This window comes from Protomyctophum parallelum (assembly GCF_964188405.1).
Source record: "Protomyctophum parallelum genome assembly, chromosome: 1".
NCBI lineage: Eukaryota > Metazoa > Chordata > Actinopteri > Myctophiformes > Myctophidae > Protomyctophum > Protomyctophum parallelum.
Window position 1 is genome coordinate 97,392,597 of NC_139697.1, and position 17,640 is coordinate 97,410,236.

General features: G+C 43.8%; 1 protein-coding gene across 1 annotated transcript in view; it reads right to left on the reverse strand.

The window, feature by feature from the left end:
- LOC310855755 (disks large homolog 4-like) overlaps positions 1 to 17,640 on the reverse strand; it is a gene marked incomplete at both ends in the record, with an annotated part of 202,944 nt that overhangs the window by 25,833 nt on the left and 159,471 nt on the right. The window contains one exon of the mRNA XM_083760883.1: positions 5,588 to 5,723. Coding sequence (XP_083617009.1) covers positions 5,588 to 5,723 — 136 coding nt within the window. The remainder of the gene's footprint in view (positions 1 to 5,587; positions 5,724 to 17,640) is intronic.

A 17,640-nucleotide genomic window follows, 5' to 3' on the forward strand; every position in this document is an offset into this window, starting at 1 on the left:
AGGGTCCCTGTATAGGGGACACAACACCATGTTAAAACCCAGGCCCGTGGACCCCCGGTGGATCAGAACCCTACGAGGGTCCCTGTATAGGGGACACAACACCATGTTAAAACCCAGGCCCGTGGACCCCCGGTGGATCAGAACCCTACGAGGGTCCCTGTATAGGGGACACAACACCATGTTAAAACCCAGGCCCGTGGACCCCCGGTGGATCAGAACCCTACGAGGGTCCCTGTATAGGGGACACAACACCATGTTAAAACCCAGGCCCGTGGACCCCCGGTGGATCAGTACCCTACGAGGGTCCCTGTATAGGGGACACAACACCATGTTAAAACCCAGGCCCGTGGACCCCCGGTGGATCAGAACCCTGCGAGGGTCCCTGTATAGGGGACACAACACCATGTTAAAACCCAGGCCCGTGGACCCCCGGTAGATCAGAACCCTGCGAGGGTCCCTGTAGGGGACACAACACGATGTTAAAACCCAGGCCCGTGGACCCCCGGTGGATCAGTACCCTGCGAGGGTCCCTGTATGAGGGACACAACACCATGTTAAAGCCCAGGCCCGTGGACCCCCGGTGGATCAGAACCCTGCGAGGGTCCCTGTAGGGGACACAACACGATGTTAAAACCCAGGCCCGTGGCGTGGAACCCCGGTGGATCAGAACCCTGCGAGGGTCCCTGTATGGGACACAACACCATGTTAACCCTTGGACTACCAATCCCAATTTTTTTGTTTGGGTAACAAATTGTCATATTTTTAATTCATCGTTTTAACATTAATAGAAAGATCTGGTGGTTTGAACAGATGTTTTTTTTTTTTCTTTTTCATTGCTAGTGTATTCTCTCGAATTGCCACCAGATGGCGGGAACGCACCATTATGCTGATTTTGGCCAAAATAGACGAATCTTCCTAAGTCACTTCCGGTTCAACGATCAACAACATCCGGTACTATTTTGACCCTAGTCACTAGCTTTGCTGGTCCGGATTGCTAAGCTAATGCTATATTTTTCATAACTAAGTCAAATTAACCTCAAATCAACCCCAAAACATTGCAAAATATCACATTTTTTACAGCGACGCACATAGAGACGGCACGCGTGCACGATAGCGCACGATCACGCGGATTTCGGCCGTTTTTTGGTAAATTACATCCAACATTAGTGATATTAGCGAAAAAATATAAATTTTTGCTCCGTTGAACCCCCGATAACTGACATTGATTGACATTCCGTTAATTCCGTGAACGGGAGGTTTGTATATTTAGAAATATTCAGTTTTTTCCGTTAATTGTAGCCCAGGGGTTAAAACCCAGGCCTGTGGACCCCCGGTGGATCAGAACCCTACGAGGGTCCCTGTATGGGACACACCATTAATTGATTGATTGATTGATTATTTTGTCAAGACAATAGAAAATGCAAACAGTACAATACATGGTACAGTCAAAGCACATATTATTGGTCCAAAAGGATATAGCACCGAAAACAAGACCTTGCGGTCTTGTTTCCAATTCGGGTCCCAATTAATGCATTCATTCACAAACACAACAAAGACATTAGTCGAGATATCTCAAAAACATGATAACTATACAGGTCAGGTCGAAATACACAGTGGCGTGCACAGATAGACACTAGGGGGTGCTAGAGCACCCCCTGCCCTTTTGGCAATTTTGCAAAAAAAAAAAGAAAAGGTTTTATTTTATTTCTTAATTTGTAGTGTGTGGACCATGCTGTGACATTAATCAAATCTTGATAAAAAACGCTTCTACTATATTATTTAGGCCCCCACAATCTAAAGCTATGTTTCTAAACTTTCTATGTGTCAGTGGTTCTTCGATAAAAATAAATAAATAGCAGACCTACAAGCTCGTAGCGCGCCACTCTGTGGCGCTCTATGAGCTTGTAGATCTGCTATTTTTCAATAGCTATAAAGCACCAAAATGCGTTCCCGCCCCAAAATGCGCTGCACAAGGTGCCCTTTTTTTCCACTTGAGCACCTGCCCTAAATGTCTGTGCACGCCACTGGAAATACAAATAATGAAATCTCCTTTTGATCCACTGACAATGACAGACCTGTTTTAAATGTAAGCCTGCAGCGATTTGCTTGTTTTGAGGGAAGGCCCCTGCCCCCCGGCCCCCCTTCCACACCTGAGTGGCAGTGCTGTGGAAAATGCACAATTCATCCATGTTTGTTCTAAATGTGAGTACAGGCGCCAGATCATTAGTTATGCTCCCTCTAGTGTTGGGGCTGTGGGAGTTTCTCACCTTTATGAGGTAATCATTCAAATAAATGGCATTGTGTTATGCTTTAGCTATTGAAAAATAGCAGATCTACAAGCTCGTAGCGCGCCACCGAGTGGCGCGCTACGAGCTTGTAGGTCTGCTATTTTTATTTTTTTATCAAAGAACGACTGACATAGAAACATGGCTTTTTCAGAAAACTGTCAGGATGTAGAAGACATTTTTAGAATCTGATCTCAGGTCAAAATGGGGGATAAGAGACCCAGTAGAACTATTAAATACATGTTAAGGAGCGACACTAGTGGAGAAGAGACCCAGTAGAACTATTAAATACATGTTAAGGAGCGACACTAGTGGAGAAGAGACCCAGTAGAACTATTAAATACATGTTAAGGAGACACTAGTGGAGAAGAGACCCAGTAGAACTATTAAATACATGTTAAGGAGGGACACTAGTGGAGAAGAGACCCAGTAGAACTATTAAATACATGTTAAGGAGACACTAGTGGAGAAGAGACCCAGTAGAACTATTAAATACATGTTAAGGAGGGACACTAGTGGAGAAGAGACCCAGTAGAACTATTAAATACATGTTAAGGAGACACTAGTGGAGAAGAGACCCAGTAGAACTATTAAATACATGTTAAGGAACGACACTAGTGGAGAAGAGACCCAGTAGAACTATTAAATACATGTTAAGGAGACACTAGTGGAGAAGAGACCCAGTAGAACTATTAAATACATGTTAAGGAGGGACACTAGTGGAGAAGAGACCCAGTAGAACTATTAAATACATGTTAAGGAGACACTAGTGGAGAAGAGACCCAGTAGAACTATTAAATACATGTTAAGGAGCGACACTAGTGGAGAAGAGACCCAGTAGAACTATTAAATACATGTTAAGGAGGGACACTAGTGGAGAAGAGACCCAGTAGAACTATTAACCCATTCTGACCGGGCACCCATTTTGGTGTTGGCATCATGTCGTGCTTTAGCTATTGAAAAATAGCAGATCTACAAGCTCATATCGCGCCACCGAGTGGCGCGATACGAGCTTGTAGGTCTGCTATTTTTTTTTAATCGAAGACACTTTTAGAATCTGATCTCAGGTCAGAATTGGTTAATAATGAAACTGTCAGGATGTAATAGACATTTTTAGAATCTGATCTCAGGTCAGAATGGGTTAAATACATGTTAAGGAGGGACACTAGTGGAGAAGTGACCCAGTAGAACTATTAAATACATGTTAAGGAGACACTAGTGGAGAAGAGACCCAGTAGAACTATTAAATACATGTTAAGGAGACACTAGTGGAGAAGTGACCCAGTAGAACTATTAAATACATGTTAAGGAGACACTAGTGGAGAAGAGACCCAGTAGAACTATTAAATACATGTTAAGGAGACACTAGTGGAGAAGTGACCCAGTAGAACTATTAAATACATGTTAAGGAGCGACACTAGTGGAGAAGAGACCCAGTAGAACTATTAAATACATGTTAAGGAACGACACTAATGGAGAAGAGACCCAGTAGAGCTGAGACGAGTCATTTCATGCTGCTGCGTGGCTGTCAAATGAACACATAAATAATGCAGTATTTTCCCTGGCTGCATAATATCAACGGTCCGGTCAGTATGTGTCCAGTCAGAGGCTACTTTAAAACCACTAACGAGACGAGACAGCCTCGACAGTTGAGAAGAGAGTTCAAGTGATGCCAAGAGACACAGCACGTCCTTCCTCGCAGGATGGGAGGAGAAGATCGTTGTCTTGTTTTCTCATCATACTGAATGGAAAAGGCATTCGTCTCATCTGTAACGACTGTTCGGCATGCATGTTTTCACTAAGCTGGCTCGTATAAGGTTAAAAGGTTTTCATGACGTTAATTTTAATTCATGTTTATTTTTCGTTTTTTCTTTTAGGTTTTATAACCTCATTTGTAAAAAAAATTTAAACATGATAGATTAATTTTCGTTTAATTAATTTGGAAAAGAACCTCCTCCAGGAAGAGGCCAGAGGAGACTAAAACATCAAAAAGTATATTATTAAAAGATAAATGAAAACGGTGATTAAAAAGGACAATAATATCATTCAACAGAAAAAAGGTTGGGTGTTTTCGATGAATCTATCATGGTTAAAATGTTTGAAGTTATATGTGTGTGCATGTGTTTGTGTGTGTGTGTGTGTGTGTGTGTGTGTGTGCGTAATGTGCACCATTCAAAGATTTTCCTATTAGCTTTGTCATTGGTCGATTTGCCTGTCTACTTCCTGATTGGTTAGTCATTTCGACCAATTTTTCCCCCCGACCAATGACAAAGCTTCTAGGAACATCTTTGAATGCAGATTGGGGCCCCTAGATGTGTCACATAGAGATTAGAGACTACATTTTTTGGGAGCGTTTTACCCATTTTGCTGGCTGTCTGAATACCAACAAAAATATTTTTTTTCACATAATATGCTGGGGTTCTCAACATTTTTGGCTGGGAGACCCCATGTCTCGTGACGCCCGCCCCGCCCCCCTCCCCACCCCCAAACTGACTGCAAAAACAATTAATTAATGAACCCATTCTGACCTGAGATCAGATTCTATAAATGTCTTCTACATCCTGACAGTTTTCTGAAAAAGCTATGTTTCTATGTCAGTCGTTCTTCGATTTAAAAAAAATAGCAGACCTACAAGCTCGTAGCGCGCCACTCGGTGGCGCGATATGAGCTTGTAGATCTGCTATTTTTCAATAGCTAAAGCACGACATGATGCTAACACCAAAATGGGTGCCCGCCCAAAATGGGTTAATTAATAATAGAGAAAATTAAAATATATCATAAATAAATACTAAAAACCAGATATAATCATTAAGGAAAGTGTATGCATGTACTATAATGTAAACTCTTCATTTCCATTTTCCAGCCATAAGCTTGCATGTTTTTTCTTTTTTTTTTATATAATTTGGGGACCTCCCCCAAACCCACAGGTTGAGAACCCCTGGATTATAGCAGCTGTATAAGGGTGTGGCTTTCTCTCTCACTCTCTCTCTCTCTCTCACTCACCTGGGCAGGTCTTCGTCTCCCATCATGCCGTGCAGTACGTGCAGGCCCGGGAGGGGGAAAGGGTTTTTTTGCCCCCCTAAATCAACCTCTTTGCCCCCTTAGATCAAATAGTTACAGACAAAACAATGGTACATTTCCGAAGGAAGCCAACGAAATCGTGCGCCTCTGCCCTCTATAGAATAGATATGCAAATGTGGCGCATTGTCTTCATGTCCAATACCTGCCCCCGATTGCCCCCTCTGTCATTTCATCCTGGCGCCGGGCCTGAGTACGGGCCTCTCTCTCTCTCTCTCACTCACCTGGGCAGGTCTTCGTCTCCCATCATGCCGTGCAGTACGGGCGAGAAGCGGCTGGGCGAGGTGGGCGTGAGGGCTTGTGGGTAATCTGAACCCAGGTAGTTGGGATGGCTGATGTCCGTGTCCATATGAGAATACGCTGGACAGAAAACACACAGAGAGAGAAAATTAATGTTAAAATTAATGTTCTATTTGCTTGTTTTCTGTTATATTTTTTCATTTATTTTATTTTGTTTGGTTCTTTTGTTTGAACTTCATGCTTTGGCAATAAATACTGTAGCTATTACATTCATGCCAATAAAGCTAATTTAATTGAATTGATTGCATTTTCCTCAGGAAATGCACGGATAACGGTTTCCCTTTAACACATTTTGACCTGGGAACGATTCTGCAAAATGTCTTCTAAATCCTGACTGTTTTCTTGAAAAAGCAGTTTTTCTATGTCAGTCGTTCTCAAACACTTTCCGGTCACTTTTCACGATTCTTCAAAAATATCAGACCTACAAGCTCGTAGCGCGCCACTCGGTGGCGCGCTATGAGCTTGTAGATCTGCTATTTTTTTATTTTTTTAACTACATTTTTATCCCACGATTTTGTAACCCAATTTTCTTTTCACCCAGTGCCAATTATCTAATGTAATCCTGGGCGCTACACTTCCTCTGCCAACCTGGGGGGGGGCAGCGGACTGACCTCATGCCTCCTTCTATAGATGAGGAGTCCAAGCTGCTTCTTTTCACCTGACAGAGGGGAATTTCCCCGGGCCGGACGTAGCGCGTGGGAGGGACACGTTATTCCGACCAGTTCCTTTCCCCTCCATCAGGCGCCCCGGCTGGCCAGGGGGAGGTAGTTTTAGAGACCAGGATTATGGCATGTTTTTGTGAGGGTATCAACCCTAGGGGACACGGGGAGAACATGCAAACTCCACACAGAAAGGCCAACTGTGCCACCGTGCCCCCAGATCTGCTATTTTTAAATAGCTAAAGCATAACGTAATGCTATAACACCAAAAGGGGTTCCCGCGCAAAATGGGTTAATTGAACTCTGAATGTAACCAAATGGACCCTTTGGTTACATTTTGAACACTGTAGTACTGTAGATTGTCCATAATGGCAACTAGAACCTCTAGTTTTCACTGTGTGGCGCCACGGAAAAAAAGAAGGTGTAACGCAGAAACCTGTGGCCTGTACAATGATGTTACCGTAAAGGTGAGCGTCGCTGTTTGATTGACGTTGTGTAGAGTGTGGTCCTAATGGGCAAAAGAGGTGGCTTAAATGTGCCTGAATAATGCCTTTTATATTAACTGTATGTGAAGACATTCATAAGCAGAGTGCTTATGAATAGTCTGGGGAAGTGTGGAGGAGGCAAGTGGAGTTGCTGCATGGACTGGTCAGCTCGATCCTAGCAAACAGAGTCCACGTCGGCCCGGGTTCTGATTCTGGTTAGTGGGATAATGCTGTGAAAAATGCACCATTTAAACACACAGCCTGTAAAGAAAGAGTGACAGCGCCACCTGTGTGCGCCACCTGTGTGCCAAAAAAGCATGAATAAGGGTGCATTGGAGTAGTAGAGTATAGTGGAAATGGTAACTCAAGTAAAGCGAATACCTCAAAATTGCACCCGAGTTCAACGTACTTCGTTTACTTCCCAGCACTGGACAAAAGGAAACCATTTGGCAATGTTTGTTCATGGCATAAGAAACCGAACACGGGCCCTACAGTAGCATACAATAGTATATACGTATAAGTAGAAAACAATTGCTGGCATGGTGAATGAATGCATTACTGTAGTTTGAGCCGTCCTCTGACAAAACACTAACCTTTAGACAAACACATTACCGGTGACATTTGAGACACCACAGAATGATGTAACCATGTCTGGGGTTTTTATGTAGCATTTTTCTCCTGCCAAAGAAGTGGATTATGGCCCCAAAGAAAACAGGTGCTCTATGTACGCGACGTAACACGATCCAAGTCTATAGGCTATAGTCGGGGTTTTCAGTTGATGCTGCATGTTGTCTTTTTGTTGTCGCTGTCTCCAACATGTCTGCTACACGATACGGATACGGCATCGCACAAGATATCACGATAGACTGGAGACTGTAGAGCTGAGAATCACGTCAAACGGAATATTAACCCATTCTGACCTGAGATCAGATTCATACGAGGTTTCCACTGGACACACACTGGTCTGATTAAACTCATTCTGACCTGAGATCAGATTTAAAAAATGACAGTCGTTCTTCGATATTTCAAAAATAGCAGACCTACAAGCTCGTATCGCGCCACTCGGTGGCGCGATACGAGCTTGTAGATCTGCTATTTTTCAATAGCTAAAGCATAACATGATGCTGACACCAAAATGGGTGCCCGGTCAGAATGGGTCAAACCTACAGTATGCATATAAATTATAAAACCTGGGGGTCCTTGAAAGTAAAAGGACAACTTTGGGTTTTTTTCAACCAATGTTCATGTTTTATGTTAGACTGCATTAATAATAATTATTATTATTATTATTTATACTTATTTTATATTTTGTATTTCATCCATGCTTTCTAATGAACAGTTTTGCAACATTACATGCTGATTGGCATTAGTATGCTGCAAAATGAGTAGCCTAAATAAATCATATATAGTGTCTAGAAAAACAAGTACTTGTCTTGCATATTTAGTTGTTTACGTTCTATAACTAACCATTGAGTTCTCACAGATGTGTACCCAGATATTGTAGGCTATTATTATACCCCCCCCCCCCCCTCCCCCCAAATGCCCAGGTCTCGTGACATCACGTGACATCATCAGGGATGAAGATGTGGAGAACATGATGTCATAGTAAATGTGATCTGCTGTCGCAGTAAGGCCCATATATGGAGAAACCCTGATGTCATCAATATTGGCCAGCAACTCTACATCTGACCTCAAACCCTTAGATCTCCATATATGGATATATGTCAGAACCTGTTATGACATTCCATATTATGTTGATCCTTCCCCATCCATCCTTCCTCTTCGATGTCTCCCTTTTGACTTATTTATACCTGTCCATTCGAATTTCAAACTCTATAGACGGGGCCTGCCCCAAAGTTATTACTGCAGCCGTGCCCGGCAGCTGGTCGAAAACTAGAGTTCTCAACAGGCCCACCTCTCCATTCTAGACGGGCCTGCCCATTTAGGGTGAGGTCGCTTCTCGCCCTCAGGTGTCGTTTGTTGTTGTTTTCCCACAGTAGTTGTGGACCCTTATGGGCATCAACACAGGGTATCAGTTGATGTCTTTAGTCTGCTCGGAGGTACAAAGGGCAGAGTTGTTCGTCCCAATGGGACAGTGGGAGTGAATTAAAGCATATATACAGATACAGCAATGGTGACTAAAATGTGGCTAAAATGGTGGTGAAAGGATTAAAAGGTTGACCTTAAGAGAAGCTGCTGACAAAGTGACTTTCTGTTGCGTGACCGGACCATACAAACTAACAGCCTACCCACAGTATGGATGAAAAAACAAACACCCTCCATCGTCCATCGGTGTGCTGTTGTACTAATTTAGGCGTTGATGTCACTAAGTACGCCCATAAGCTCTCAAGCTCTCCATATAAGAATGAGTGTTATGTCTGCATCATACGTTTATATTCACAGTTCTAGGTCCTCATTTGTTATCCAATAGGGACAACAAATAGTCATCCTTTAGTTTGAGTTCACGATGGTAGCATATTTGACCTTCGTTCGTCAGAAGACGGGAAACATACCGAATGTGAAAGAGCACAGACAGGTCACACGCGCAAAACATTTGTTTAAGCACCGCACGCAGAACTTCAGAAATATTTACGGGCAGAGTCTCAACGGGGGACAGAGCTCACCCCTCGTACTCTATGAAGAGGACAGTGACGAGCTCAGGGAAGAAGAGCAGATCTTGGAAGATGGCCAGAGGCCGCCGACGTCATACGGTGAGAGTCCGACTGAGGAGCAGTGGACCGAGGAGCAGTGGGACTTGGCTTACCAAGCTGCAGGCGTCGAACAGTACCCGGCAACGTTCGGGCGGTGGGGCGGACCGTCCCCATACGTCATGGGTGAGTCTCCGAGTATGAGCGAGGAGCAGCTCCAGGAGGAAGCCTCTGGAACGGGGAAACCCTGGCTGTACGAGCTGAGGACGGAGAAGCAGACCTTGTCTGAGGAGCTGAGGGTCGCTCAAATGACAGCGGAGCAGATCAACCAGATCGTCTTGAAGAACAGCCAACTGAAACAAGAGATGGAAACCATGAAGGAGACGCTGGCCACCGAAATGGACGATTTCACCAAAATGAAAGCGTCGCTCGTCTCAAACCACAAGGACATGGAAAGGACGTGCAATGAGCTTGTCGGCGCGGAGGCCGAGGAGGAGAAAGAGAAGGTCCGCAAGAACATAGACGCCCTGCAGGACATGCTAACCTCCATGGGTTGCGATCAGAAGCGCCTCAGGCTAGGTTTCCAGGGTCACTTCAGGGAGTTGGCCGCTGAGTTCCAGTACGTCAGGAATGAGATGGAAGTGAACGACAAGTTGCTCCAGGAGAGGCGGCAACAGTTTAGAGAATATCGAGAGCTGGCGCGGAAGTTTAACACGCTAGCTCAGAAGATCAAGAACGTGGAGGAGAAGCTGAAAGCTACGAGGGCCAAGTTCCAACGTGTGCAAATGTCCCTGGGCTCCAACCAAAAGGCCTTGACGGAAGCTACAGAGGAGAAAGACAAGCTGCAGCATGAACGGGACAGCACGGAGGCAGAATGGATCGCCGAGCAGCAGGTTTGGGGAATTGAGAAGTCCGCTATGGTAGAGGACTTCAGGAACCAGATGGGAACACAAGACAGGGGCTGGATGAAGGAGAGAGAGGACCTGTTTGAGGGAAAGAAGGCGATCACAGAAAAGCTTTACACGGCACAGAACAGGGGTGAAGATCTAGACGACGAGCTGACCTATACAAAGACCCTGATGCAGAACGAGACAAAGGCGCTGGCGGAAGCGGACGTCACGTTGGAGAAATGCGAGGCAGAGAATTCAAAATTGAGGGACGAATCAACCGCAAAGGCAGAGTCGATAGTCAATTACAAAACCAACATCACAGTGAAAACCACCGAAGTCAAGGAGCTGAAGAGCGAGGTGAAAAGACTGACCAAGGAGCTCGACAGGCTGCTGGACAGGAACAAGAAGAGGTTCTCGTTGCAGGGACTCATGCAGAGGCATTTTCAGAAAGCTGTCGATGAACTCATCCTACAATCTACAGGCCTCTGTAAGACTACAGTAGGTCATAAATAAGCCCTGTTCTCTGTAATTGGCGCACCTGTCGATGGAGAGCTCACGTTTATGTACAGTAGTGCATTGCATATTTATCACCTCAAATGTTTTCAGACACACCTTTTAATGTACTGTTTAGGTTTTAAGTAGTGCTGTCAGGCGATTAAAACTTTTAATCACGATTAATCCCATGATTTGTGTAGTTAATCGCGCGATTAATCGCAATTAATCGCAAAACCTTTTTTGCTTTAAATTCAATGATGAACTGAAAGAAAACGGTGTATTGTAGAGATGCTCCGATCTGGTTTTTTGATCTGGTCCTTTTCTGACACAGTAAACCAGGGATACTCAAATAGCTGAACATGTGGGCCACATTATGAAAATGGCAAAATGTCGTATGAAAAGACAAGTGCAATGTGCATTATTTTATGGCTTGCCCATTTTCTCTCTTTTGAATAATTCTGTGCAATTGGCACATTCAACACAAACTGTTTCCATAAAACAAACTAACATGGGCATCTTCTCTATAAGCAGAATCATTAATAGGCCTATTTAATTTATACAAAAGGAGAAGAGAGAGATTAATGTGTTTGTGGCTCAAACTTTGTCTAATATTGTTTTAGAGCAGTGGTTCTCAAACATTTTCATGCCAAGAGCAAAGGACCCCCAATATTTTTTCAATCTACAAAAATAATCCCAAAATCGCTTATAAACAGCAGATGTGGCAACACTGGACAGAAATGACCAGTGTTGCTTCTTTTTGGCTTATTTTGTATAGACCTAGGTTGCTTGTTTAAGTTGTTTCTGCCATAGAGTTATACTGGCAACACCTCTGGCTTCTAGCAGCTACTGCTAGCTGGTCTGTGCTGCTCTTGACTCGTCTCTCTGTGTGTCAGTCCCAGCTCCGTGACTGGGAGATGGGACTGTCCGACTGTGGATACTTGTCTGGATAAAACTTTCTGTTACAGTTAAATCCATTTAAAAGTACCACACAACTGAAGTTAGAAACGTGTGTGGCTATAACGAGGCACAGCTGTTTACAATGCGATGCAACATTAACAGCGGGGGTTTTGCTTTTGCTCTGGATGGATGACAGGTTTCACAGGTTTCTTTTTGGACTGGAGCGTATGACACGAGCAAAACCTTTGTGAAATGTAAATGGAAGGCTGCCTGTAACTCCACTTAAAACATCCTAACAGGCTAACAAGGGGTCTGGGAAGGGAGTGCATTGCAGGAACCAATATTCCTCAACATCCCGCCTGCCAATCGCTGTGATTTTCTTTTTTTGCGTTAATGCGATAAAAAAATGAGTGCCGTTAATAAGGTGTTGCGTTAATGCATTAATAACGCGTTAACTTTGACAGCATTAGTTTTAAGTAATCTTGAGTTGGATAAAGAATGGCCCTAATTACAATCGGGTGAGATTGGAGGTACGTGAGCTACTGGAATCTCGCAGGTGAATTAAATAAAGATTCATATATATGTATGAGGGCCTACAGTATGTCATCATGCAGTACGTTTGGCGTTTTTAGGAAGAATTACAAATTTGGCTTTTGACATCAGAATACACACATTTTTAATTTTTATTTCACCACATCTTTAATTTGACTTAGTTATGAAAAATATGATGATAGCTTAGCATCCCAGACATCTCATAGTGCGACACAGGGTCAAACTATTACCGGATGTTTAGGATCGTTAAAACCGGAAGTGATCTCGCCAGAGTCGCTCTATTGGGTCAAAATCGGCATAATGGTGACATTACCGCCACCTTCAGGACTGAGTGTCTAATACTATAGGATTGCCGCGTCAGAATGAGCTATATAGTGTGTATATCACGGATGTTTCTATTGGCTGTTGCTGAGGTCAGGGGCGTAGTGGTCAGGTTCAGGTTTATTTATCAATGTCATGTGTATAGATACAGAGTATTAATACAATGAAAATTATTTTGCTCAGAGCACTCTCAGTCTAGACTCTAGAGTCTGGTGCAAGAAAAAGACAGAAAAAAAGTGCAAGTGAAGTGACAAAACAGTGCAATACAGTTCAAGGTCAGCTGTTCAGCAGCCTGACTGCCTGGGGGGGGTAGAAACTGTTACTGAGACGGGTGGTTCGAGATTTGATGCTCTGGTAGCGTTTTTTGGAAGGGAGTGGTTTGAACAGGGTATTTGCGGGATGGCTGGTGTCTTCAAACGAGTGGTGTATAATGTTGTGGAGACTGGGTAATTATGTGCTGCCGATGATTTGAGCTGCTGTTTTAATGGTCCTCTGCAACCTGTTGCAGTCCTGAGCGGTCGTGTTGTTAATACATACATACTGTTGGTGAGGTCAGGGTTGTAGTGGTCAGTTAATACATACTGTTGGTGAGGTCAGGGGGTTGTAGTGGTCAGTTAATACATACTGTTGGTGAGGTCAGGGTTGTAGTGGTCAGTTAATACATACTGTTGGTGAGGTCAGGGGGGGTTGTAGTGGTCAGTTAATACATACTGTTGGTGAGGTCAGGGGGGTTTAGTGGTCAGTTAATACATACTGTTGGTGAGGTCAGGGGGGTTTAGTGGTCAGTTAATACATACTGTTGGTGAGGTCAGGGGGGTTGTAGTGGTCAGTTAATACATACTGTTGGTGAGGTCAGGGGGGGTTGTAGTGGTCAGTTAATACATACTGTTGGTGAGGTCAGGGTTGTAGTGGTCAGTTAATACATACTGTTGGTGAGGTCAGGGGGGTTGTAGTGGTAAGTTAATACATACTGTTGGTGAGGTCAGGGGGGTTGTAGTGGTCAGTTAATACATACTGTTGGTGAGGTCAGGGGGGTTGTAGTGGTAAGTTAATACATACTGTTGGTGAGGTCAGGGGGGTTGTAGTGGTCAGTTAATACATACTGTTGGTGAGGTCAGGGGGGTTGTAGTGGTCAGTTAATACATACTGTTGGTGAGGTCAGGGGGGTTGTAGTGGTCAGTTAATACATACTGTTGGTGAGGTCAGGGGGGTTGTAGTGGTCAGTTAATACATACTGTTGGTGAGGTCAGGGGGGTTGTAGTGGTCAGTTAATACATACTGTTGGTGAGGTCAGGGTTGTAGTGGTTAGTTAATACCAGTGTTGTTTTTGGCAGCAAATTTCTATTTTAGTTTTAGTCATAGTTTCTTGCATAGTTTTCACTTAGTTTTAGTCACATTTTAGTCACCTGGAATGTTCTAGTGTTTAGTCTAGTTTTAGTCGACTAAATGTCATACGATTTTAGTCGACTAAATCTACAGTTGATTTAGTCGACTAAAATGTTTTTTGACAGGCCTTGATGTCGTTGTAATGACATATTTTACACTTTGGTTGCATGCTGAAAATAGCAGATATACAATCTCACAACGCGTCGCGCTGCGACGCGTTGTGAGATTGTATATCTGCTATTTTCAGCATGCAACCCAGCATAAAACTGGATCTCTTGTCCACTAGTCCCTTCCTAACATTTCAGTCTAGTTTTTATTTGTTGACGAAATTGTCAGTATATTTAGTCTTAGTTTTAGTCACCATAGATTTGTTTTTATTTAGTTTTAGTCAGTGAAAAAAGGTAGTCGACGAACATTTTTCGTCTTAGTTTTAGTCGACGAAAACAACACTGGTTAATACGTACTGTTGGTGAGGTCAGGGGGGTTGTAGTGGTCAGTTAGTACATACTGTTGGTGAGGTCAGGGGGTTGTAGTGGTCAGTTAATACATACTGTTGGTGAGGTCAGGGGGGTTGTAGTGGTCAGTTAATACATACTGTTGGTGAGGTCAGGGGGGTTGTAGTGGTCAGTTAGTACATACTGTTGGTGAGGTCAGGGGGTTGTAGTGGTCAGTTAATACATACTGTTGGTGAGGTCAGGGTTGTAGTGGTCAGTTAATACATACTGTTGGTGAGGTCAGGGGGGTTGTAGTGGTCAGTTAATACATACTGTTGGTGAGGTCAGGGGGGTTGTAGTGGTCAGTTAATACATACTGTTGGTGAGGTCAGGGTTGTAGTGGTCAGTTAATACATACTGTTGGTGAGGTCAGGGGGGTTGTAGTGGTCAGTTAATACATACTGTTGGTGAGGTCAGGGTTGTAGTGGTCAGTTAATACATACTGTTGGTGAGGTCAGGGGGGTTGTAGTGGTCAGTTAATACATACTGTTGGTGAGGTCAGGGTTGTAGTGGTCAGTTAATACATACTGTTGGTGAGGTCAGGGTTGTAGTGGTCAGTTAATACATACTGTTGGTGAGGTCAGGGGGGTTGTAGTGGTCAGTTAATACATACTGTTGGTGAGGTCAGGGTTGTAGTGGTCAGTTAATACATACTGTTGGTGAGGTCAGGGGGGTTATAGTGGTCAGTTAATACATACTGTTGGTGAGGTCAGGGTTGTAGTGGTCAGTTAATACATACTGTTGGTGAGGTCAGGGGGGTTGTAGTGGTCAGTTAATACATACTGTTGGTGAGGTCAGGGTTGTAGTGGTCAGTTAATACATACTGTTGGTGAGGTCAGGGGGGTTGTAGTGGTCAGTTAATACATACTGTTGGTGAGGTCAGGGTTGTAGTGGTCAGTTAATACATACTGTTGGTGAGGTCAGGGGGGTTATAGTGGTCAGTTAATACATACTGTTGGTGAGGTCAGGGTTGTAGTGGTCAGTTAATACATACTGTTGGTGAGGTCAGGGTTGTAGTGGTCAGTTAATACATACTGTTGGTGAGGTCAGGGTTGTAGTGGTCAGTTAATACATACTGTTGGTGAGGTCAGGGTTGTAGTGGTCAGTTAATACATACTGTTGGTGAGGTCAGGGGGGTTGTAGTGGTCAGTTAATACATACTGTTGGTGAGGTCAGGGTTGTAGTGGTCAGTTAATACATACTGTTGGTGAGGTCAGGGGGGTTGTAGTGGTCAGTTAATACATACTGTTGGTGAGGTCAGGGTTGTAGTGGTCAGTTAATACATACTGTTGGTGAGGTCAGGGGGGTTATAGTGGTCAGTTAATACATACTGTTGGTGAGGTCAGGGTTGTAGTGGTCAGTTAATACATACTGTTGGTGAGGTCAGGGGGGTTGTAGTGGTCAGTTAGTACATACTGTTGGTGAGGTCAGGGGGCTCGTAGTGGTCAGTTAATACATACTGTTGGTGAGGTCAGGGGGGTTGTAGTGGTCAGTTAATACATACTGTTGGTGAGGTCAGGGGGGTTGTAGTGGTCAGTTAATACATACTGTTGGTGAGGTCAGGGTTGTAGTGGTCAGTTAGTACATACTGTTGGTGAGGTCAGGGGGGTTGTAGTGGTCAGTTAATACATACTGTTGGTGAGGTCAGGGGGGTTGTAGTGGTCAGTTAATACATACTGTTGGTGAGGTCAGGGGGGTTGTAGTGGTCAGTTAATACATACTGTTGGTGAGGTCAGGGGGGTTGTAGTGGTCAGTTAATACATACTGTTGGTGAGGTCAGGGTTGTAGTGGTTAGTTAATACCAGTGTTGTTTTTGGCAGCAAATTTCTATTTTAGTTTTAGTCATAGTTTCTTGCATAGTTTTCACTTAGTTTTAGTCACATTTTAGTCACCTGGAATGTTCTAGTGTTTAGTCTAGTTTTAGTCGACTAAATGTCATACGATTTTAGTCGACTAAATCTACAGTTGATTTAGTCGACTAAAATGTTTTTTGACAGGCCTTGATGTCGTTGTAATGACATATTTTACACTTTGGTTGCATGCTGAAAATAGCAGATATACAATCTCACAACGCGTCGCGCTGCGACGCGTTGTGAGATTGTATATCTGCTATTTTCAGCATGCAACCCAGCATAAAACTGGATCTCTTGTCCACTAGTCCCTTCCTAACATTTCAGTCTAGTTTTTATTTGTTGACGAAATTGTCAGTATATTTAGTCTTAGTTTTAGTCACCATAGATTTGTTTTTATTTAGTTTTAGTCAGTGAAAAAAGGTAGTCGACGAACATTTTTCGTCTTAGTTTTAGTCGACGAAAACAACACTGGTTAATACGTACTGTTGGTGAGGTCAGGGGGGTTGTAGTGGTCAGTTAGTACATACTGTTGGTGAGGTCAGGGGGTTGTAGTGGTCAGTTAATACATACTGTTGGTGAGGTCAGGGGGTTGTAGTGGTCAGTTAATACATACTGTTGGTGAGGTCAGGGGGGTTGTAGTGGTCAGTTAGTACATACTGTTGGTGAGGTCAGGGGGTTGTAGTGGTCAGTTAATACATACTGTTGGTGAGGTCAGGGTTGTAGTGGTCAGTTAATACATACTGTTGGTGAGGTCAGGGGGGTTGTAGTGGTCAGTTAATACATACTGTTGGTGAGGTCAGGGGGGTTGTAGTGGTCAGTTAATACATACTGTTGGTGAGGTCAGGGGGGTTGTAGTGGTCAGTTAATACATACTGTTGGTGAGGTCAGGGGGGTTGTAGTGGTCAGTTAATACATACTGTTGGTGAGGTCAGGGGGGTTGTAGTGGTCAGTTAATACATACTGTTAGTGAGGTCAGGGGGGTTGTAGTGGTCAGTTAATACATACTGTTGGTGAGGTCAGGGGGGTTGTAGTGGTCAGTTAGTACATAATGTTGGTGAGGTCAGGGTTGTAGTGGTCAGTTAATACATACTGTTGGTGAGGTCATGGTTGTAGTGGTCAGTTAGTACATACTGTTGGTGAGGTCAGGGGGGTTGTAGTGGTCAGTTAATACATACTGTTGGTGAGGTCAGGGGGGTTGTAGTGGTCAGTTAATACATACTGTTGGTGAGGTCAGGGTTGTAGTGGTCAGTTAGTACATACTGTTGGTGAGGTCAGGGGGTTGTAGTGGTCAGTTAAT